General features: G+C 53.9%; 1 protein-coding gene across 9 annotated transcripts in view; it reads left to right on the forward strand.

Moving 5' to 3' along the window:
• The window catches only part of GRAMD1B (GRAM domain containing 1B), a 151,803-nt gene that overhangs the window by 126,037 nt on the left and 1,672 nt on the right, over window positions 1–24,094 (forward strand). For all 9 annotated transcript variants that reach the window (XM_045504516.2, XM_010967224.3, XM_074357062.1 and 6 more), the window contains 15 exons: window positions 3,324–3,408; window positions 3,957–4,060; window positions 4,813–4,908; window positions 6,158–6,238; window positions 8,194–8,309; window positions 10,059–10,215; window positions 11,293–11,482; window positions 13,069–13,212; window positions 14,167–14,285; window positions 14,548–14,690; window positions 16,563–16,666; window positions 17,262–17,465; window positions 18,521–18,611; window positions 22,293–22,400; window positions 22,716–22,833. In XM_045504516.2, the coding sequence (XP_045360472.2) occupies window positions 3,324–3,408; window positions 3,957–4,060; window positions 4,813–4,908; window positions 6,158–6,238; window positions 8,194–8,309; window positions 10,059–10,215; window positions 11,293–11,482; window positions 13,069–13,212; window positions 14,167–14,285; window positions 14,548–14,690; window positions 16,563–16,666; window positions 17,262–17,465; window positions 18,521–18,611; window positions 22,293–22,400; window positions 22,716–22,833 (1,860 nt within the window). The remainder of the gene's footprint in view (window positions 1–3,323; window positions 3,409–3,956; window positions 4,061–4,812; window positions 4,909–6,157; window positions 6,239–8,193; window positions 8,310–10,058; window positions 10,216–11,292; window positions 11,483–13,068; window positions 13,213–14,166; window positions 14,286–14,547; window positions 14,691–16,562; window positions 16,667–17,261; window positions 17,466–18,520; window positions 18,612–22,292; window positions 22,401–22,715; window positions 22,834–24,094) is intronic.

The following is a 24,094-nucleotide window of genomic DNA, read 5'->3' on the forward strand; positions in this document are numbered from 1 at the left end:
GGCAGCAATGGAGTCCTTGATGGAGTCTGGGGTCCTCTGGAGCCTTCTGCTAGAGCTGGACAGCCAGCCTTTGTGGTGGCACCTGCGGAAGCTGATGGATGTCCCTGCTGGCGCGGAGCTCTGCTGCTGGCACGGATCTGAGGAAGTCCCAGCCGTGAGTGTGCAGCCCCGTTTCTCTGCGCCCGGGTGACAGCTCAGCGGCACCCTTGTCGTTCCCCACTTGGCCCTGCTACCCGAGGGCCCCAGGCTGGACAGTCTTTGAACCACAATTCTTTGGCCATTTAAAATGAAAACAAGTATGCCGTGCTTCCCCCTGGAAGAGGTCGCTTTAAGAGCATGAGGGCGCGAGGGAGAGGGTCACAGTCTGTGTCGAGGTATATGTGGCGGCCAACTCGTATCTCTGTACTTTAGACTCTGGTTGTGAGCCTGGCCTGCCGGCCGCATTGGCAGCCTGCTAGAAATAGGCCTGCCCGCTCCCTGCCACACACGCATACACACACAGCTTTGTTCACGGAGGGGATAGAAGCGGCTCCCTCTGTTTGCCTCTGGTTTGGAGATTCTGGCCGGATTCCCTGCACCTGCATCTCTGTCGATGTCTGAGTTCCCACTGGACATGAAGCGAGGGTAACGGAGTGCTGTGGAGAGAGCATTAGACAAGGGAGGGCTTCAGGCTTCAGGTAGTGTCCAGTTACAGCTGAAGGGGGTTTGGGGCCACCTGCTAGGCTGTCCTCAGGCTGATATGGGAGCTTTGTAAATATAAAGACCAACTTGACTGACTCAGTTTAAAAAATTTGTTGTGGTATAATACACGTAACATAAAATCTACCATCTTAGGTATTTCTAAATACATATTTCAGCAGTGTTCAGTACGTTCACATTGTTGTGCTCCCAATTTCCAGAACTTGGGAAACTGAAGCTATACCCCACCACTTGCAGGATGGAAAGCTAGTGGCGGGGCCCCCAGATAAGTTAATACTGTCTCATCCCAACGGTGTGCTTGGCTGGGCATCCATTTCCCTCTTGGCAGAAGGACATGCGGCAGTGCAGAGCGACGGCTCAGGCTGGGAGCTGTGGACCATGCTGCCTTGGTTTGTATTCCACTCTCCCAGTGAGTAACCACATACCTTGGGCAAGTTGCTTCACCTCTCTGTGCCTCAGCTTCCTCTTGTCTAAAGTGGAATAATAAAAACGACCCTGTGGGCAAATGAAATGATGTTGTAAAGGGTTTTTGACAGTGCTTGGTGCGTGGTGATATCTCATTCCCAATGGCTTCAGTGCAGCTCTAGAAGGTCTGTCAGACGTAATTGGGAACTTGCTGATGATCAGGTGTTCAGGCAAGGGGTTTCAGTGTGCGGACTCTGTTCTGCGAGGCCGGGGGGCCATTGAGATTGGCTGTTTCAGTATCAGTTTGCAACTGAACATGAGCTGGAGGACTGCTATCTTCTGAGGTCTTCCATTAGCCGTAGAAGTCATGGGATGGCCTAGCTTCCAGGGGTCCACGCCCAGTGGCCGTGATACTTGGTTCGAACATCCTGGGTCCTGCTGAGGGGCTGAGGGAGTCCCCTTGGGCTCCGGCTTCGCTGATGGATGATTTCTGAAGCTCGGGATTCTATAGCACATCATGGCTTTGAGGAAATAGCTGGGCATCTACTGTTGCAAGTACAACTCATTTAATAAATAAGTCAAAACAAGAGTTTAAATTTCAAATTAACTACGGACAAAGTAGTTGAAAGCACTGTCATCTCTCTCTCTTCTCTAGAAAACCTTCCCAAACTGAAATCATGCCGTTTTCTCCGCTCCAACTTCCCGAGACACTCTGTTCCCTCTAGCACAGGTGGTCACTTAGCTCAGGGGACCAGTGCCTGCTGCCGGTGTGGTCAGGCTGCAGCCTTGCTTTTCAGAGAGCCGAAAATGGACCGTTCAAAGCTCGTTCCCTCGTCGCCACAGCCGTATACCGGTAGATCCCCAGGAAAGTGGGCGAGAACATGTAAATGGCCAAGACCCATCTGTCACCAGCGTTAGTACAGTTTGTGTATCTGTGTGCGCCCCTCGCATAAGCGGGTCAGCGAATCGCCTGGGTGGAGTGCTTGTCTTCATGAACCATTCTTGGGTGCCTTTCAACTGTAGCACACTTTTTTTTTTTTACGATTATAAGTTTGAAAAGAGTGGACTTCCTGTCTGTTCAACTGGCTCACAGGATTTCCAAGAAGGATTCGCTAGGGCACTTTCTGGGTCTGAGTCTGCACTGAGGCACCTGCAGGCTAGGTGGGCGCAGGGGCATCTGGCCCACGGGTGGTGGTGGGAGGTGAGCACAGGACAGGCGGCAGATGACCGCTGACCAGCTAGGGGACACTGCGCAGGGATGCTCCTCCTGGCTTAGTTTCCTCGTCAGTCACGTAAGGGTTGGATTAGATAGTCTTGTCAGGGATGGTGAGGGAATGAAGATTTGTGTACCTCTCGTTGCCAGACGTGCTTTTAAATTCTCTACTTGAATGTTTATTTTAGTTTTTTTGTTTGTTTGTTTATTTATGGATTTTTTTAAATTGAAGTATAGTTGATTGATAGTGTTGTGTTAGTTTCTGGTGTGTAAGCCTGGTGACTGAGGTATACGTATATACATTCTGTTCTTTTTCATCGTAGGTCATTTCAAGTTAGTGAGTACAGTTCTCTGTGCTATACGGTAGGGCCTTATTGTTTTTATATTTGTTTTATGGTGTTTTTTAACTCAGTCTTTGTAAAAGTGCAATGTCCCCTCCAGTTTTATTGAGGTGTGATTGGCATAGCATAGTACTAGTCTTGTGCTCTATGATTTTTTTTCCAGTCATGAATTCCAGACACAGCCAAGTGGTTACTGTGTTACCCCTGATGACAGCTTCTCGTGAGGGGTGCACTGGACACTGTCACATCCTGGGTCCTGCTGGGGGGCTGGGGGAGTCCCCTTGGGCTCCGGCTTCACTGTCAAGGTGGTGCTTCTGCTGGCAGAAGGCAGAACAGCATTAGTGGACCTAGGAGATCCCAGGAAGCTCCCTGGAGTGTCCCTCCTTCCTTTCTCCACTTGGGGTGTCCTGTGGGCCCTGCTTAGTATGTTTAACGTTTTCTCACTGATGGACACCAGATACAAAGCCTAGTGCGGTATCAGATTCTCTCCACCACACTTTTCCATACGAAGCCCCCTTTGCCTAACCTGGCCCTCTGGGGTCTGCGACATAACAGGACCTCGACTTTGCCCTATACACACACAAGCAGGTACTGCTCCTGCTCCCTCCTCCCCAGCCCCACAGAACCGGGGAGCATCCTGCTAACCTGGGCCGTTGTCATTGCAGGTGTTAAGCCCCACTTACAAGCAGAGAAATGAAGACTTCAGAAAGCTCTTCAAGCAACTTCCAGACTCGGAGCGCCTCATCGTTGGTGAGTGTGTGACCTGGGTGTGCGGGGCAGGAAGGAGGTCTGGGCATCCCGGGGGCAGCACTCAGGCTGCTTCTGACTAGAGGCTCCCCAAGTAAGAGCGTCTGTCTGGGGACAGGAGGAGAGGACACCCAGAGCACTGGCCGCAGTGGTCAGGCTCAGGGCTGAGCCCACTTGGGTGGTAGCCCCCAGAGAGCCCCACCTGGGAGGAGTCACTGCTGCTTCTGTCACCGCAGATGGCCCAGCAGCCATAGGGCTGGGGAGCTGGCTGGGGGTGGGGGCGTTAGTTGAATTCTCTCGGCCTGTTCCACCTCTCACTTTCTCATGCCCCTGTTAGCTCATCCATTCCTCTGCCTTTAGCGCATTTCACATCCTCCTTGTTCCTGATCATGAGAAGCCAGGACTCCCTTGGCCACTAGTTCAAGTGTCCCACACACCTAGTCAGTGGTGGGCAGGGCTCCCCAGTGCTGGGGCAGGGATGGCATGCCTAATGTGTAGAGGTTTGCTGAAATGCTCCCCGTCCCTGAGCTCTGTCCCCCGTCCCACTGCAGATTACTCGTGTGCACTCCAAAGAGACATTCTTCTTCAGGGCCGACTCTACCTCTCTGAGAACTGGATCTGCTTCTACAGCAACATTTTCCGCTGGGAAACCCTGGTAAGGGCCTGGGGCTTGCCCCCATGGGCTGTCCCATTGGCTGAGGCTCAGGAAGCTGCCCCCACATTTTTCAAACTCTTGTCGACCGCAGGCTGTACCCGAGCCCCTGTGTAATTCACAGAAGCACGTGCCTGAGTCTTGAAGGGTAGATCTCCGCTACCATGCCTTCCCCTCCCTCCTTGGGTGTGCAAGAGTGTGTTAAGAGCATTTGATTTTGGCAGCTGCAGGTAAATGTTTGGCAGGAGTCACCACAGAAGGCAGAATAGTAGGGTGAAAAGGGCACTGATCTTGGGGCTCAGAACTGGCTTGTGTGCTTCCTGGGTTTATGTGACTTAAGGCTAGTCCTTTATTCTTTCTTTGCCTCTGTTTCCTAATCTTATTAAATAAATGAGAAAAGGCAAAGTAGATGACCCTAAGGTCCCACTCAGTACCAGTGTTCTGCATTTCTGTAAGTGGCAAATCGTGATGGGGCCTCTGCGTGTTTATGAGATGGGGTAGAAATGAGAAAGAAAGCTCCCTGGGCCAAGAATCAGGATATCCTGGGGCTCTTGGTGAGGCTCAGTCACTACCTTGGTCCACGGCTTCTGAAATAGGGGCTAAACCAGAAGGTCTTTGAGAAGGTCCCTTCCAGGTTGGGGAGTGCATAGATTGATCTGATTTCCTGTTTGAACTGGTTCCGTGTGAACACTGTCTGCCTGACTCTATTAATGCCTCTTCTTGCTCGTTCCATTCTGTCTCTGCGCGGATGCCAGCTGACCGTTCGTTTGAAAGACATCTGCTCCATGACTAAAGAAAAAACAGCTCGCCTCATTCCCAATGCCATCCAAGTTTGCACTGACTCAGAAAAGGTAAGTGATCTCTGACTTGCTACTCCCCAGACCCCCTACTCCTGGCTTTCTGCCCTGCAGCTGCATTTGTGTGGGGGCCTGTAGGATCGGGGGAGAGGTGGTAAGGTGACGCTGATTGCGGGAGCCAGCTCTGGGGTGGGCAGGGTGCTTGGAGTCTGAGCAGGATGAGAGTGGAGTGGCAGAACACTGGACTTGGAGCCAGAACCCCTGAATTAGGGTCCCATGACTGAAGGTACGTTTTGTAACCTCTGTGAGCCTTTGTTTTCTTGTATGTAAAATGGAGCCAGCAACGCCTATTTAATAGTCTTGAAATGACATCGTATGTTTGAAAACACTAAATCGTGAAGCACCTGACAAATATGAATTGTGTCATCATGAGCAACGGAGCTCATGGAGAGGGCCGCGGAGTCTCATGGGAAAGGGATTGTCTGTGTCGCCGATGCGGGGGAACGGCTGAAGACTGATGGCTGGGGGTGGGCTAAACGCCCCCTGCTGGACGCAGGTCTGCGGTGCCCTTGGACTCAGGCCCCTCAGTGGCAAGAACCAGGAGACTATGGGGTTAGATCGTCCTTGCTTTGAATTCTGTTTCTGGTACGAAGCGGCTTTGCAACTCCAGAAGTCGCCTAACTCGCCAGCCTGTTTCTCTTTATTGAGTATAACGTTATGTTTCTTTTCCGAGGCTTTCGTATGGTTTAAATGAAGCTGCATTTGTGAAGCACCTAGAATGTGTTCAGTAAAGTCTGGTTTTCTGTTGCTTCCTTCCCGTACATTATAAAAGGTCCCCACGAATGTGTACCCCCCATCAGAGCTGGGGTATCTTTCTGTTTTCTTTGCTGTTGTGTCCAAAACACATAGAAGAATCTGTTGAATTAATGAGTCACAGGGTGAGCGGGTGAGTGTGTTTGCCTTCTCCTTCCCGGGGGCCAGTGCCCAGCTCACCACTCACCTAGGTCCTGTAGGTCGGTGAAGGAAGTTTTTTATGGAGGTGGAAACTAAGAACCAGAAGTGGCAGCGCTGAGGAAGGTGTGGGCGAACACGCAAGGGCTTGGAGACAGCAGGGACTGAGAGGTGCCTGGTGGGCTGACCCCTTTCGTCAGAGCGCCTGTGCTGTGAGCGTGGTAACTGAGAGTCAGGAGTATTTGAAGGCAGAATCCTCGGCTTTTTTTTTTTAAAGGAAGGAGCACTTTGCCTCCATTCATTACATTGTAATCTTAACAGACACTTCTTGCCATCTTCTCTTTCAATCCAGCACTTTTTCACTTCCTTTGGGGCCCGGGATAGGACGTACATGATGATGTTCCGGCTGTGGCAGAATGCTCTCCTTGAGAAGGTGAGTCCTGCCCGGCTCCTTCCCTCAGCCCCGGGATGCTCACCCACCTAGAATGTTCTTTCCCTTGGCTGTGGGCCCACTGGAGTGACCACCCTTACTGTGGCACTGGCCAGCTCCAAAGAAACCCATGTTTCCCCCTGGTTCTGGAAGTTCCCCCGACTGCGGTGAGCGCCAGGCTGTCCAAGGCTGGTGACCCGGGCGCCGACAGCATCGTGCCCTCTCTTGTGAACAGCCTCATTGCTGCCTGGGGCCAGGCCCTTGCTGACTTCGGACGCTGTGGTCCCACCGTGGTAAAACAAACCGGGGCTTGTTTTAACCAGGTGTGGTAGGCACGCAGTCACGGAAATGACTGTCACGAAGGAAGAAGTCCTTATACTCACAGGTCCCTAGAAGCAGAGGCCGGCAGGCCACTCAGGGCCACACGAGGAAGCACCAGGCCAGTCAGGAGGCCAAGAGAGTGAGGGGGGCGCAGGGTTAGGAGCCTTCATTGTGGTTTTCATAGGGAGGAACGGGGAGAGGGGGTGAGCTGGCCGAGCAGGTTTAGGACTGGCTAGTTTGAATATTTTACCAGGCTTCGGGGTAGGGAGATTGTCTCCAGAGCAACTGTCCCTGGGGTAGTTAGTGCCAGAGAGTATGGCCTGGAGTGCAAGAGCTACAAAAGGGAGGTGACTGGGGGTGTGGGCCTGGGTTGGCTGGTCACAGAGGAAAGGTGGGCTCCCAGGCAGGGTGATTTCTCTCTCTAGGAATTAGCCAACCCTGCAAGGGGCAGGCCCTCCCTAGTCAGCAAGGCCTCAGATGTCAGAGCACCAGAAGTACAGAAAATTGGAAAGTAGAGTTAATACAGCCACCAAGTGACTACTCGAGTGTTTGAAGGGGACACTGGAAGGAGATGCAGGTGAAGGAGATGTGGCTGCAGGTGTTAGAGGATGCCCACGCAGGTGCCGGGGATGTTGAGAAACAGCCTCCCAGAGAAACACACCTAGGAAAAAAATTACATGATATAATGATAAAATATACTTAATTATAATTACACGAAAGACTTGTATGTGTTTAAACATATGTGGGTATCTGTCTTGACTCTAGCCCTAATGTATTACTATCTAAAGGAAACTGAGCAGATTTATTATTTAGAGTGTTTTCTAACCTGAAAGTCTGTAGCTCCATCCCGATCTTTGTTCTTTGACTTTCTGTTGCCTCCTTCCTGTAACTCTGACCCTCACGAGAGCCAACTTTTCTTAGGACAGTGCTTTTGAGGAGGGCACGTAGACACCGGTGAAATGAGAGAAACTGGAACTAATACACAGAACTATAAGCAAAATAATTGTAATTAAGAATAAAGAAGGAAGGATTCAGATAGTGGAGAGAGGGATGGATGCGATGACCTTTGAGACCCCTTGGACTGTGAGAGTGTAGGCTTCTTTCCAAACACAGGAACTGCCCAGCTGTGGAATGGGCCCCCTCTGAGGTCACACCTCATTCTTGGACCTGATCCATCAGGACCTACGTGGCCACTGTTAGTACAAGGAGATTTCTGCCACGTGAGGGAGGCTGGCTCAGGAGACCTGTGGCACTCGTTCTGAGTCCAGGTCAGAAGCTCTGTGGTTGCCTTGGCCCCAGCGTCGCAGGTTTATGCTGCTTAGTGCTGGGCCTCAGCCATGGAAGCAAGAGGCAGGGACTTACCATCCCCAGGGTAAGTCCTGAGTTGAGGGAACAGGCCAAGTTCCTGGCTTTGCTAAAAAGGCACGTTCTTAGGTGGAAGGCGCGTGTCTTGCTGAGATCCGGAGAGGAGGGGAGGGCGGGGTAGAGGCTGCCGTGGGCGCGGTGCTCTCCTCTCGGTTCAACCAGGGGCGGTGGGTTCGGCTTCTGCCCTCTTGGAGTCCAGCTCCACCAGTGCCTCCGTGAAGAGTGGGGTCCTGAGGAAGGAAGGGTCAGCGCCGCTCTCTTGTCCCCGGCAGCCCCTGTGCCCCAAGGAGCTCTGGCACTTCGTTCACCAGTGCTACGGGAACGAGCTGGGCCTGACCAGTGATGACGAGGACTACGTGCCCCCCGACGACGACTTCAACACGATGGGGTGAGCGGGGCAGAGGGCGGCGGCCGAGGAGCCTTGCCAGGGAGGCTTGGATGGCAGGGGAGTGGCGTCTAAGTAAGAGCCTGGGGAAGAGAAGGGGGAGCCAGGAGGGTGCCTGCGGGAAGACCCTCCCAGGCAGCGGAGAGGAAGCGGGCAGTGGGCCAAGTGAGCAAAGGGCAGAGGGGAGGAGAGGCGGTCAGGGAGGTCGGGGCTGGACTCTGAGGGCCTGGGCCAGCGCAGTGATTGGCTTTTCCTCAGAGTGCGATGAGGAGCTGTGGGAAGGCTTTGGACAGGTAATTGGTAAGATCTGACTTAACACTTTAGCATCACCCTGACTCCTGGGATGAAGATAGACTGAGGGCAAGTGAGGGCAGACCTGCTGAGAGGCTGTTGAATGGTTTTGGTCATTTAGATGAGAGGTGCGGGTGCTTTGGGCCAGGGGTAGCAGTAGACGTGGCAGTAGGTGGGTAGCTTCTGAATGTATTTAGAAGACAGAACCAGACATACTTAGAAGGATTTGCTGATGGGTCAGAAAGGAACCAGAGGTGGCTCTGAGGGTTTACCAGCTGGAAGGGTAGAGTTGTTCTGAACTGAGGTGGATGACACTATAAGCAGAGCAGACATGGGGGAAGAGCAGGAGCTTGACTTTCAGCACACAGAGCTGGAAAGGACTGTTAGCCACGTGGAGGTGTCACACAGGTGTTTGTGTGTGTGAAGGTGGCGTTCACGACCAGAGATGTAACCTTGGGGGTTATCAGTGGCTAGCCACGAGGTTGGCTGAGACGGCCAAGTGACTGAAGGAACATAAGGAGAAGTTCAAGGACTGGACCTGGGCGTGCTCGACAAGAGAGAGGAACAGCAGAAGAAATCAGGAAAGAACATCCAATGAGGCAGGAGGATGCTAGGAGAGTTTTGTATCCTGGAAGCCAAGGGAAGGACGTTTGCAGAAGGGGTGTCCCTGTGCACATGCTGGAACCAGCTTGCCTGAGGTTGGGAGGTAGAGGCTTGATGGTAGCATGAGGCACGGGGGACAGAGGGCAAAGAAAGAGCGTCGAGTGTGTGGTGCGTAGACCTGGGCTCGGGGACCATTTCCGACACTTCATGGTGGTATCTCTTACTCTCTGTGAGTTTGTACTTGATTAGCTCTAAAATGCGTTTGATGATTTACTCAGAGTTGTGATGCATACAGATGAGGCAAAATGTAAAGTATTAGATGCGGATGACGATGGTGATGGTGGTTTCTCCCTTGGGAGAGCCTGTGGTGGCATCACTGAAGTGTCCCTGGAAGGGCACCTGCCTTTATCTCAGGGGGTGTTTTTCCTCAGGTGTGCAATGCAGAGAAGTTTGCTAGTTACGATCTAGGATCTGGGCAGTACCAACTCGTGTCCAGAGCCCTGTCCTAGTCGCCGTGTGGGAAATTAGACGTATGCTCAGAGCCCAGATGCTTGACTCAGCTGGTCAAGTTGGAACGGGATGGGATGCCAAAGGGAAAAAAAGCATAAGACAAAGAGTTGTCGTATTTAGGCAGGGATAAATCTAAGAAGGCTGCCTGGAGAAGATGAGTTTGGAGCCAGAAATTACCTGGGGGAGGGGGTATAGGAAGGAGGTTTCAGGAGAGCAGCTTGGGGGTAGTTAGAGGAAGGTCATGTACAAAGCAGAGAAACGGGAAAGCCCGTGGTTTTGTGAGATTCTTAGAATAGCTGGCAGTCTTGGCCACTGAGATTAACTGGGGCTCATGGTGTCTCTTTTCAGCTACTGTGAGGAGATCCCCGTAGAAGAGAATGAAGTGAATGACAGCTCATCCAAAAGCAGCATAGAGACCAAGCCGGACGCCAGCCCACAGCTGCCCAAGAAATCCATCACCAACAGCACACTGACGTCCACGGGGAGCAGCGAAGCGCCCGTCTCGGTATGGGCAGGGGGCCCTCTGCTTCCATCCCCGTCCAGTGGCCGCGATTCCTGGCCTAGTGAATGCTGCAGGACCCCGTACCGGAGAGCAGGTCGTGGGGAGATTGGTCACACTGCAGTCACTTTATCAAGGAGGCACCGTGAAGCAGATGGGCTCTCTACATTCTAGTGAATGTAGAATCCAGAGCTGGATTCTCGGTCTTCGGGTATAAGGTTTTGTTTGGCTTCTGAGCTGATGAGAGCCATTCTGAGTCCGTGGTGTGAGCCTGGCGCTTGGTGGGCCGCGCTGATCAGCCCTACTGGTGAAGAACGGTTCCAGGCCTTTTTTTCACTGCCTTGATCTAAAGTCAGAGTCATAGGTGAATATAGGACCATAGAGCTGCTGTCTGTTCATTCATTCAGTGATTAGTGACTGAGTTCCTAGTGGCCCCGCTCTGGCTTATTTTCCCTCTGTGTTAGACTTGGCAGAAGAGATAAAAATGTGAGAAGGACTCTGTCCTGGGACTTGGTTACGGAGGGGATAGAAGCTTGGTGAAGGAAGTGTCCACGTGTGAGCCGGCAGGTAGAAGAAAGAGTTCTCAGAAAAGGGAGCCTGTGTTGCAGTGGCTTGGGGGTCAGACCACTTGGCCTTAGCATGAAAACGTCATCCATTTGCTGCCTCGTCTGCATTTTCTGTCTCTGAGCTTAACTTTAAAATGTAAAGAGTCGTACCTATTCCCTTCCAGGGCCGGTGGGAGGATTAATCCAAAACTGCTTATGAAAACTTCTGAGCTCTCAGAAGACAGGGTCCTGGCTGGGGTCAGGCCTGGGTGGTTACAGGGCGGTGGGGGCATGGCCCAAGGAGAGGAGCTGCCAGGAAGGGGCTGACTCTGGCGAAGCATGGGGCTGGGTGTGCTGTTCAGTGGCAAGAGAAGGGCAGGGCCTCGTGCTGTGTTCTTTGTCTTCCGTGGCCGGGGTGAGTGCGTGGTGCAGCCAGCTCCTGCACAGCTGGGGAGAGTGGGCAGGCTCCCCACCCAGGCCAGCAATCTCCCTTCCCTTAGGAGGGTGGATCAGGCTGACAGCTCTGTCCCCACCCCAGTTTGACGGGCTGCCCCTGGAGGAGGAGGTGCTGGAGGGCGACGGGTCCCTGGAGAAGGAGCTCGCCATCGACAGCATCATTGGGGAGAAGATCGAGATCATCGCGCCCGTGACCTCCCCGTCGCTGGACTTCAATGACAACGAGGACATTCCCACCGAGCTCAGTGACTCTTCCGACACCCACGATGAAGGTGGGCAGGTGGCGGTGGGGCAGAGTGGCCCTTCCTCTCTCCAGACGTTTTGATGTCCCCGCATGGAGACTGGAGTCAGTCTGGGTTCTGGGTGGAAGGGTGGATGGGGAACAGGCTTTCTTAAAAAAAGGTAGACTTGCTATTAGTGTTACTAGCCTTTTTCAGGTACTCACTGTAGCATCCTGGTCGTTTCATATGTGTCTTTCTTTGCTTGGCAGATAAAGCTTTGTCCTGCCATTCAGTCTTGTCACGACATGTGCCCCTGTTGGCAGCGGCTTGCCTTGCAGCTCTGTCCTCACAGTGTTTATGTGTAGAGGAAGGTGCCAGTCAGCTGCCCCTGGAAATAGTTGGATTTTAGTAGAAACTTGCTTTGGTGACTCCCTCATGGGGCTTGTGGACCTGATCTGATTCGGGGTCAGACAGACTTTGCCCTTCCCGCTAAGATTTCTGAGTGGGTAGCTTGTTCCTTCCCTCCTGCATAGGGCTGGCTTCTAGGTTCCCCCTCGGGAACATGCTGTTTCTCACATTCCAGGGAGGGAGGCCAGATTCTCAGTGTTCGTGAGTTTGGTTGATGGTTTACCTCCATGGAATTGGTGGTAGGATATGCAGGCATCTGTGGACAGTCTCTCCTGTGAGTCACCTGTTGTGGTTTTCTCACCTTTGGTTGGTCTCCCCACTTCCGTCTAGGGAGCAGGGTCAGCGCAAAAGACCGCACAGGTGGGCACTGCGTGATAACCAGGGTGCTGTATCCCCTGCCCCCAGCTGTGCCCCGCAGTCCCGATCCTGCACAGTCACGGGCACTGACCCTCCAGGATGCTTCCGAGTTCCTCCCTGGCATTCTCAGGGTCACAGCGATGCCAGAAATGTCCCATCCTGCTTGAGGCCAGATACCAGCCCCTGCAGGTGCAGTACTGAGGGACGGAGCATGCCGAAGGCTCTGGAGGGACGCTGGGGTTTTAGCAACTCACCCATGTTCTCAGAAACTTTCTCCTGTAGCTGAGAGAAACTTCAGAGAATTAAAGCGATCGAAATCATGGGGGGAATAGGCTGCCCTGTGGAAGGAGGGCAGGCCTCACGCAGTTGGCGATCGCGGCCCTGCAGACCAGCCCAGCCACAGAAGCTTCTATGTGAGCAGATTAATCAGTGTCCTGTGGACATACGTGTGCCGCAGGTCGCAGTGACATTTGCTGTCAGTTATGCTTTAACTCTAGACTCTTGGTACCTGATCCTCTGGGTTTAGGCAATATCAGTAAGTGTCATTTATTTAGATTTTAGTCTGAGATCAGATCACCTTAATTAGGAAGGTTTGAAAGTATAAAGGCAAACTGCACATTCTCCAGGCTTTTTGTAAAGGGTGAGTGAATAGGGTGCCAACTAGAGTCAGCAGTGTGCGTGCCAGCCGAGGAAGGGGGCGGATCCATGCAAGGTCACAGATGGCAGCAGCCAGGGCCCCGCTACCCTGATCCCGGCCTCCCTGGAGCCTTGGTGGCCGTTCCCACGTGAGCCGTGGAGACATAGTGCCCTGGGGGTGCCCCCGGGGTCACCCATCCCTCACCTTCACCGTCTGCCGCCTCCTCGGTGTGCAGGGGAGGTCCAGGCCTTCTACGAGGACCTGAGTGGCCGGCAGTACGTGAACGAAGTCTTCAACTTCAGCGTGGACAAGCTCTATGACCTCCTTTTCACTGACTCGCCCTTCCAGCGGGACTTCATGGAGCAGCGGCGATTCTCAGGTCCGTCCCTCCTGGGGCTGGTGCCTCCCCCATCCACTCTTCTTCCCTCTCTTCCCAAGCACCCTCCTTTTCCAGGCCATCTGATGGCCCAGGGCACCCCCTTTCTGGCCGCATGCAGTGCCGGAGCTCCCCAGGGCCCTGCCAGCTTCTCCCCCCATCCCCCTGAAACTGCAGCTGTCCACTTGACTGGGCCCCAGGCCCTGGGCCCCAAAGGCTCACTGGCGAATGGGATGCCACAGGCTCACGGTCTAGTGGAGAATAGCAGGTACCACATCCTTGTAGGCACCCACTGCATATCGAGCACATTACACCATCCCGTCTAGCCCTCCATCCGCCCTGTGTGCGAGTATTATGGCCCACAGGATACCAGTGAGGACCTGGAACTCGGACCCTTGTCACACGCCCAAGGCCATGCAGCTAAGAGGGGGCCGAGCCGGGATTCAGGCCCTGGGCTCTCGACGTTGATGCCTTACACCTCTGTGCTGCGGTCTCTTCCCCTTCCCCTGCTCTGCCATACCACGGGGACTTGCAGAGCTGCTCCAAGTCCAGATCCGAGTCCGGAGGGGCACTCAGGCATCAGTGCTCCCCTCTGCCAGGAGGAGGGGCATGCTGAGGGCATCGGGAGGTCAGGCCTTGGAGGAGAGGACTTGTTCCCAAGGATCCTGGGCCCTCATCACAGTAACTCCAGTGTTGCCAGCACCCCTGTGGGTGGCCCCGAGACCTCCTGCCCCAGCCCCAGAACAATCGGCACTCTGGAGGATTTCGGCAATGCTACAAAGAGCCTCTTTCTGCTTTGACGCCCCCTCCTTTCACCCTCCTTCCCCGGCCCTCAGGCTCCCATTGGCTTCCTTTTGGGGGCCAGGCAGCCATCAGGACAGTCAAGAGGGGACATTCAGATGTGGGGACAGCATACCTCTTTCCCTCCCTCATGCCAGGGCTCCTCTCTCCCCCCAGACATTATCTTCCATCCGTGGAAGAAGGAAGAGAACGGAAACCAGAGCCGAGTGATTCTTTATACCATCACCCTTACCAACCCTCTGGCTCCCAAAACTGCCACCGTCAGGGAGACACAGGTGAGCTGAGGGCAGAGGCCAGTGAGAGCGGGCTAGAAGAGCCTCTGTTTGTGACGGACTAAGGACAGATGTTAGGAAGTTTCTGGGTGCAAGTGTTGTTGAGCCTGGAAACGGTAGCATTTGATGTGCTTAGGTGCTGCCATTCCGATGGTTCTGGGTCCCCCGTTCAGAAGCCCAGGTGGGCTGGGGGTAGGGGGTTGGGGAAGGAGGCACTCTGTCTTGCTTCTCTTCTGTTTTGTCCGACGGCCCTTTCCTCCCGCAGACCATGTACAAGGCGAGCCAGGAGAGTGAATGCTACGTGATCGACGCCGAAGTCCTCACCCACGACGTGCCCTACCACGACTACTTCTACACCATCAACCGCTACACACTCACCCGCGTGGCCCGGAACAAGAGTCGACTCAGGTGCCGTGTCTGCTGGCCCGAGCGGGCTCAGAGCGAGTTCCCGGTGCCCCTGGGGATCCTTAGTTAGAGAAAGGGGACTTGCTCCCGAGAAGGAGCGGGGAGGTGGGCTGTATTGGCTGCCGACTCATTCTTCACTCCACCCTCTTTCTGAAGCTCTGAGACCCCCCTCCACCTCCCCATCCTGACAGTTCATTCTTCTCTCCATCTTGTGTTCTCTTTACCCCTCTGTGTGTCTTTCTGGTAAGAGTTTTATAACCACTGCTATTTACTGATTGTCTACGGTTTATAAAATACTGTGCAGTTACTTCACCTACACAAACTGGATCCTTTAGAATAATCCAAGGAGGTGGATTTATCCTCATTTTTCAGATAAGAAAACTGAGGGTCATACAGTCAAGTACCTTTGAACAGGGGTCAAGAGTGCTGAAACCCAGGTCTTAGAAACGCAAGCCTGTCCTGTTTCTGCCATGCCCTGCGTATTGCAAGTTCCTGCCCGTCTCCTGGATGGCGGCGAGCTCCCGGGGAGGAGCCCCACTCCACTCCCCACTTCATCCCCAGCACTCGGCACCAAGCCTGCGCACATAGAGTCAGATGGTGCTGATTGAATGAGTAATTAGTTGCTGTTTGGGGAAAAAGTCCTGCCCTGGGCACTGTGATGTACATTCAAGGGAGGAAGGACCCTGACATTTTAAGAAGCTTGTGGTCTGATTGAAAAGCCAAGACACACACCCATTTGAAAATAATCGGATCGTATGCCAGTATCTTAGACCAAGTTCTTCTGGTTGTACAGAGCAGAAATTCTCTCATGTTGTTCAAACAAAATAGGAGTTTAGTGGAAGGCTACAGACAGATCTCTGGAGACTCAGGAAGATCTGAATACCCACACCTCGAAAAGGGCCTGAATCTTCTCATCTGCTTCTTTTAAAAATGTTTTCTTGGTTTCTCTGCTGCTCTCTGAGCAACTCCCCCCGCCCCCGGTCTCTTCCTCCTCCCCTCCCTCCCCTCCCTTCTCTCCTCTCCCTCCTGCCCCCCATCCTTCCCCCACAGCGTCTGTGTTTCTCACTTCCAGCTTCTTTGGAGGGCCTTCTGATTGGACGTCCTTTCTGTCCAGCTCACTCAGAGGTAGCTGGTTGACCCCAGATGAACCTTTACAGGGAGATGTCCACCCTCCACCCGGGAAGCAGTTGTTTGGCAGTGGGTGGGGTGGCTGTCGGCACGGGCACGCGCACATCAGGCCGTGGCTGGAGGTGGTGTCCCCCAGCAGGAGGGGGTGAGGGCAGAGAAGACAGCCTTAAACCTAGTGCGCGCCCCTAGTGACCAATGAAAGCCAACGGCAGGAGAGGCAGGAGCAGATCTGGCAGGAGATGGGGCAGCAGAGAGACTCACCACCAGAGAGAGTACTGGGGACGGAGCAGGAGCGGCGGGGTCCTGGGGAGAGTGGAGAGGCAGGAGCCAGGCCAGTAGCTGATGAAGCTCTTAAAGGTGGACTCTGTGGAGCCCCAGAGGAGGAGAGAAGGGCCCCGTGGCCACAGGCTGCCCGCACCACCTAGAGCCCTCGTCGGAGGAGGCCACGTGGCATCGCTCAAGAACTCTGGGCTTGGAGTCAGAGCTCTTCTTGTTAGTCTTCGGTCTGCTTACAAATTCAAAAACTCAGTTTTCTCATCTATAAAATGAGGGTAAATCCACTAGCTTCACTGACCTCACAGGATGGCCGGGGAGATCAGATGGCATCGTGGATGTGAAAGGGCTTTTGAGCTCGTAAAGGGCAGCACTTAAGTGAGCTGCTTTAGCCTTAAACTTGAAGTTCCCTTTTGCCAGCAGAGGAAGGTCTGCCCAGGAAACGGCTGATCTTGTTTCCGGCTTGTTCCTCAGGGTCTCCACAGAGCTGCGCTACCGGAAACAGCCCTGGGGGCTGGTGAAAACGTTCATCGAGAAGAACTTCTGGAGCGGGCTGGAGGACTACTTCCGCCACCTGGGTGAGCGCTCAGTCACCGCCGCTGGGTGAACGGTTCCGCTGTCACTGGTCAGGGGAGGGGAAAGCCTGGGGCAGGCGGGAGAGATGGGGGCAGTGAAGGGGTTTAATGGACCCTTGAGTCTGTCCCAGAAATGGATGCAAAGTTCAGCACGGATGTGAACATGTGCATTTTCAAGAGACTCTGACTATAACTTTCATGAGATCATTATCATGCGGGAATCCATGGCCCCAGAAATGAGCCTGAGAGCCAGTCACACTGTTGGTAGTTCTGTTACGAGGAGGCAGTAGTCTGTGAAGGCATCCACTGGGAAATGGATGTGCCCCAAGTATGCATACGTGAGCCTCTGTCTGTATACACTGTTGAACAACCCGAAAGAGGGCTTTGGGCTGGGCTGGGTCCCAGGAGTATTTCCCAGGGCTCCTGGGCATCCCTGAGGGAACCCCGCCCTCCCAGGCATACCTTGGAGTACAGCCTGGGAAAACGGTCCCGTTAGGGAGGGTGCGGCTCGGAGGAGACGGAGTTGCTTCTGGAGGTCGGTGTATTGGGTCGGAGGTATGGGCAGATGGCCTCTGATGTGGCCTTTTGACCCCGACAGAGAGTGAGCTGACCAAAACGGAGAGCACCTACCTGGCTGAGATGCACAGACAGTCTCCCAAGGAGAAGACCAGCAAGCCCCCGACGGTGCGGAGGAGGAAGCGCCCCCACGCCCACCTGCGGGTGCCTCACCTGGAGGAGGTGATGAGCCCGGTCACCACGCCCACTGATGAAGACGTGGGCCACAGGATCAAACACGTGGCAGGTGTGTGCCCGGTGGGGGCGAGGGGCACGGCTCAGGGCTTCGCGGGGAGCTGCGGGCCTTGCCGAGGACACACGTGTGCACTCATTTTGCGGCCAAGGGTAGACCGTGTATTCAGTGAGGCTCGTGATGCATTGAATCTGAGCTCTGGATGAGCTGTTGTTTCCCGTGCCCTTAAGCTCCCCAGCCCCTGCCGAACCCCTCTGTGTGCTCTGCTGAGTGCGAGTTGCCTTTGGGTTTGTGCCCCCGTGTTGCCCAAGCTGGTGGCCACTGCATAGGCTCAGGCATGCCACCTCCAAGTTCCTGGGAAATGCCCCAGGGGAAGGCTGAAGCTCAGACCCTGGGGATGACCCCGTAACACAAAGGGCAGGGAGTCCGAGGAGGCCAGGCAGCGGGTCCCTCGCTGAGTCTCCCTCTTCCCATCCAGCCGCTCACACCCTCATTCTTTGCTCAAGCGAGGAAACTTGCAGCAAGAGCCCAGCTAATCCAGGGTTTTTCAGACTGTGCTCTGCACCTCCCCTGGCATTCATCATTGCTGGGTGGGGCAGGAGAGGAGGCAGAAGAGGAAAGAGGTGCCGGCCTTTCTCGACCTTCCCCGGCTTCAGCCAGAGCAGAGCACTGCTGTGTTATTTGTGTGTTTTACATACGGGACTCCTGACTAACTCTGCATGTGAATGAACTGACTCAGGGGATCCATGACTTGCTCAGCGTCTTGTGGCCTGTTCTGGATAAAGCTAGAGCTGACAGCCGTCTCCAGTCCTAGCCCAGGGCTGCTTCCCTTCCACGGCTGCAGATCGCTGTGTCCGGCATCTGCACGTCTTACCCACAGAGGTCCGGTGATTTCCCGTGTTCAGTGACGTTCATGTCCACCTTGCCCAAACCCCGCCATGACCTTGCCCTCAAGGAGCTCCCCTTGTACTTTCGGAGGGAGGGCCAGGCCCACGTATCACATCGTTGCCACAACAGCATCACGAACAGTTCTGTGCACGACCGGCGTCAAGTCAGCAGTTGGTGGACTTGGGTGCCACGGCGGTGACGGCCTCTCCTTCTCCCCGCAGGTTCCACGCAGACACGGCATATCCCTGAGGACACCCCCAACGGTTTCCACCTGCAGAGCGTGTCCAAGCTGCTGCTGGTTATCAGCTGTGTGTAAGGGACTCCAGGCTCTCCCCCCGACCCCTGCCCCCAGCACCTCCCTGTCTGTCCCGCTGCCTCCTCCCCATCTTCCTCAGGCGTTTGAGCATCCTCACTGTTGCCCTGGTTTCTTTTTTTTTTTGCTTAGTCCTCTAGTCTCTCTCCAGATCAATTGCTCTGTCATTCCTTCCCTCTTTGCTTCTTGTTCTCTGTTTTATTCGCACTTACTTTATGCTAGGACTTCAGAATTCAGAAGATGCTGCGTGGAACAGCACCCGTGCCCTTCAGGAGTCAATTTCACATGGGTCTGACAGAAAATTCACGACTGCTGCACCGCTGGGTACATGCTAATGTAGTGACGCTACAGAGCATTTTAGGAGCCCATTCATGTTTGTGACAGACATGCTGAGTGTCTGCTCTGTGCCGGGCATCAGGACCATGCACGCATGGGGCCCACACTTTGGTAGGGTAGCCAGGCAAAATCAATGACTAGAGTCCAGGAAACATGTATGCTTATTTTAATTTAAGCAATTTATAGTAATTGCCATACTGCTGTAACACTGTGGGCTCAGTAACTTTCACAGAGAGCTGCCAGGCTAGGGAGACAGTTTGTTACAAGAAATGAGGGTGTACGAGCGGGGCGGACACCACTGTTGGAAGTGTAAGCCGGAGCCTTCTCAGGGCTTCTGTGAACCGTTTCTGAGCAGGAGCCTCTAGGGCAGCTAAGTGCAGACGCTTCTCCTCTTGGTTCAGGCCACTGCCTGACACCCTGACCCTTCCTGGATGGGATGTGCTGTGGCAACATGGGGCACAGCTGGGTGGGGGCTCAGGAGCTGCCCAGACGCTGGCTCTGCCAGGTGGGTACCCAGCACTGGACTGTCTGTAGCTCCGTCTTCCTTCTGTGACTCCACCCCCATGCCTTCACGCCTTCACTAAAGCATTGTCAGAAAGGCAGAAGCCGGGGCACAGCTCTACCCACAGGAAACAGAGAAGGAAGCCCTGGGATCACACGGTTGGATCTGCACTTTAAAAAAATCACTCTGGAGGCGGTATGGTGCAGGGACTAGACAAGAAAGGACTGGAGGCAAGGAGGCCAGCAGGAGCGAGCTGCGGTGATCTCAGCAGGAGTGGCTGTCAGACCGAGGTGAGGGGCTGGGGCTGAGAGGTCCTGGAAAGTGAAGGCTCGTTACACGGGGTGATGTAGGGAAGAAAGATGACGTACTGACTGGCAGGCCCATAAATGGCTGCGTCACTGACGGAAATCTGGACCTCAGTGAAAAGTTGTCAGAGAAGATGCTGCCAGGTCCAGATGTCTCTGAGTTGCCATAGGTTGTCCAAGTGAAGTGACAGACACTTGTTGGTGTGGACCTGGAGCTGAGGAGAGAGGTGTATGCTGAAGCTGCTGGTTGAATTGCCGGCAGCATCAAAGCCACGGTGGGAGTGGGGTCATCATCGGAGGAGAGTATGGAGCGTGCGAGAGAACGTGGGCTGAGGACAGACCTGGGGGCCTCTTGGGAGAGGGGCCTGTGCGGGGCGCAAGGAGGGCTCCTGAGCTACCCCTGCCTGAATATGCAGTGTGAGCATACATGCGGAAGTCTTCTGACTGTGGCATAAGAAGCCAAGATATTTTTACAAAATGAAATACAAAGATGACTATAAAACCAGTAAAATTCATGCATAGCAGCAGCATTTTAATGTGTTTCATGTCATTGTTAAAACCGAATCTCTGACGTTGGGTTTGGTGGACAGAAAGCTCTAACCTTGGGTTAGTTCTGCGGCTGAGCTCTCTCTGCGTTTTGACGTGAGAGGAGGCCTGGTCGCCTGAGTACACCGTGTAGCGTGGCTTTAACTAACTTCGGGACTTTGTTAGTTTCGGGTAACCAGGCCTCGTCGTTCAGCACGAGAGGCGGTGGGTCTGCTGCCAGCACACATGTGGAACCTTCTGGCACAGTGCAGGTTGCCCTGTGTCTGAGGGGCCTCAGCTGCCATGCTCCTGCCTTGTGGTGACCCAGCCCTCCTGCCTCTTCTCTGTCTAGACCACCCCTAAGCCTTCCCAGGGACCGCAGGCCGGGGTGTCCCTTGACTGTCACTGAGCACAGACAGGACTGTAAACACAGGTCCAAATGCGGGGGCTGACACTGCAGCGCACACTGAAGAGGTGTGCGTTCCAGTGGTCCAGGAGTACTGGCACGATTAAAGGTGCTACCGCTGAAACTCAGTGCAAGGTTTAGAGGTTCTCATGGAGAATTCAGAGGGCCCCAGGGACACAGCTGAGTAGCCCCAGGCATTTGCAGCTGCCACTTTAAGAAATACTACTTTCTGTAGTGTGGGAAACGCAGGTGACAAGTACAGTGTCCCACGCACAACGCACACAACACATACCACACACTGCACACACCACACACGACACACCACACACAACACACACTGCACACACCACATACCACACACCACACACACACCACATACTTTGAAAGGTCAAAGGCATAGTATAGATTTTCTTTCTTTCTTGGTCTTTTTTCATCTATTTGTTTTGTCTTTCTGTTTTTGTCATCTTCTTTCCGTGTGCGTCTGTGCCTCCTCCTTTAATGAGAAGACCTCCCCTTGTGGAGGTCCTCCTGTGTGCAGGTGCCTCAGTACATGCCTTTCTTCCACATAACCAGCCCCCCCCCACCCCCCACTGCCCCAGCAGGGTAGGACTTGTCCTGTTGAGGGAACTGGGTTTCAGGGAAACTGGATCAAAAGTTAAGAGACTTCTAAGTGATGAGCTAGCATTTGTGCCCAGTTCCGCACATCTCTGCATCCTCTCTTTCCCTGAGCCTTCTCTTCAGCCCATGAACCTCTGCTATAAAATGATCTTTAGGCCCCTGGCGCTGAGAGAAGCGGATCCCACAGCCCCTTGGTGACTCTCCATTGCCCCCGGGGCTCTCCTGCCACCTCCCTGTCTGCAACTGTTTCTGGCCCATCCCTGGGAAGCCTCAGCTGGTCCTTGTGACCCCTGCAGGGCTGGCCGGTGCCCGGAGGAGACGGCAGCTCTAGGGCAGTTGTGCTAACGTCTGGGGACAGAGCTGGGAATCCCCTGCGGTTTGGGTTAGTAGGAGGAACCTTATCTCCGTTTATCACCCTTGAAATGCTCGGAGTCCATTTCCCGTTCTTCCCCCTGCGCCTTCCTTGCTGGGTGTCCTCGCCCGTGGTGTCCCTGCTTCTGGCGTTTCCGTCTCACAGGCTCTCACTTTCTCTCTGGCTTGATTTAAGTGCAACTTCCCCTTCCCCACTCAGTCTCTTTCTAACCTGCCTCCTCCCCATTTTTCTTCTGGCTCCCATTAGGATCTGTTTCAGGTACTGGCTCTACGATGCTTCTTTCCCCTCCTCGTCTCTTTTCCTCTCCATCTTACCTCTCCTTCCCCGGCACCCAGCTCCTGGGTGACCTCTGTGTCTCTCCTTTTTGATGCCTTCACCCCACACACCTCTCCATGGCTCTCCTGCCGTGTCCCAGCCCCCAGGTTAGACTGCTGCTCACCTCCCCACCCCCGCTGTGTCCCTCCGGCTCACGTATTCACTCACTGCAGTGCTTCAGGTGGCCCAGAGGGCGAGGACAGCGACCTCTGGGGTGGGGGACCTCCGTGACTCTGAGAGGGAGGCTGCTTTCTCAGACCCCGCCTCACTGCTCCTGCTCTCTCCCCGTCTCCTTCCTAGTCTGGTGCTGCTGGTCATCCTTAACGTGATGCTCTTCTACAAACTCTGGATGCTGGAATACACCACCCAGACTCTCACTGCCTGGCAGGGTCTGAGGCTCCAAGAAAGGTAATCCTGGCCTCTTCCCCTGGCTTCCACCTCCAGCCCGTCTGGTACCGCGTCCTGGCTCCTGCCTCCCAGCCTACTTGGGACTGGCCTGCGCCTTTGGCCGGGGATAACCCTTTGGGATGAGTCCATAAGCAAGCTCTGGAAACTGCCCCTGTAGGTCTAGTCTGCTTCTGATTTGAGGCACAGAGGAGCCAGGATGGTGAGCAAAGGACGAAGCACTCTGGTGTGGCTCTCTGTCCTTTAGGGGTCTGGGCGCTCAGGACAGTCCACTGCTCCTAACTCCGGCTGCTGGGGTACCCCTCTTCTACCCCACAGGTTACCCCAGTCTCAGACAGAATGGGCCCGGCTCTTAGAGTCCCAGCAAAAGTACCACGACACTGAGCTCCAGAAATGGAGGGAGATCATCAAATCCTCGGTGATGCTTCTCGACCAGGTGAGACGCCCCCACCTCCCCTCCTCGCCCCAGTCTTCTGGGGGTAGAACTTCCTCCCTGTTCTCCGAGAAGCAGCACCATCTCCATCACCATCCACCAGACCTCGCCCTCCCGTGCGTTCTTCTCCTAGGCCGTCCATTGTCCTAACTTTAAAGCCATCCTTGGGTGAGCTTTCGGAAGCAAAGGTGTATTCCCCAATAGTGTGTCAATGAAATTACACACCAGATTTGCAGCAGGAAAACTGTGGGTTAAATGAAAGGAGAGCTAATTCTCTCTCTCTTTTTTTTTTTTTTTTCTTGGTAACCCATGGCCATCTGACAGGCATTTAAAGAGATAACCCCCTTTTTACAGAGATTTATCTTCCCAGCAGGCATGTCTTTCTAATTCCTTCTGATGTATGGCCCCCACCCTCCACCCCCTACCCCCTGCCCTCAAAACATGCGCCCCACACACAGCCTCCAGGACGTCGTCCTCCCTGGAGGCTGTGCTTATGGTCTGGGAAGATGGTTGTAATGTCTTATTTTCATAACATTTTCTTTCTAGTACAGTTGCCTATGTTCCTTCTAAAAACTAGATACATACATTTAAGAAAATCATCCTGGGACAAAATCAGTAATTAGCTTCGTTTCATCAGCCTGAGGTGGAACCCTAGCCTTGCCACCAACCAGTTTTATGCCCTCGAGCAAGGGACTTGATAGTACTGACCTTCCATTTTCTCATCTATAGAATGGGAATTACAATCGCTGCTCCATGAAATTGCTGTCAGGAGTTGGTGCACATGGGAGGCACTCATTAATGTTACGTTTCATTTCCCCTTCAACGTTCAATCTCTTAGCTCTAAATTAAGGAGAGAATTTTATGCAGCTGTCAAGATCAATGGGTTTAAAGCTTCCTGTGTAGCATAGGAACCATGTTTGAGGAGGGCTTTTTTTTTTTAAACCAAAAGAGGGTAGACAACATAGCACGGAGTTTGGGAGTTCCGTGCTATCAGGAGGGGCTGATAGAATGGAAGATGTGCTCAGGAGAAGGGAAAACTGGGGTGGGTGAGCGGAACAGGAGAGTCTTCAGACGTGGAGGTCTAACACAGAAGGTTAGGTAGCTTTTGAAGTCCAGAGCACTGCCCTGGGGCTAGAAGTCAGAGGGGATCGGATTTTTGAGCCATCGACTGAAGACAGACTGCTTCTGGTTAGAGCTTTCCCGCAATGGGATGGGCTGCTTTGAAGGACTGAGACTTCATCACTGAAGGTGCTGAAAGCATGAT

The sequence above is a fragment of the Camelus bactrianus genome, chromosome 33 (genome assembly GCF_048773025.1).
Source record: "Camelus bactrianus isolate YW-2024 breed Bactrian camel chromosome 33, ASM4877302v1, whole genome shotgun sequence".
In the NCBI taxonomy this organism is placed as follows: domain Eukaryota; kingdom Metazoa; phylum Chordata; class Mammalia; order Artiodactyla; family Camelidae; genus Camelus; species Camelus bactrianus.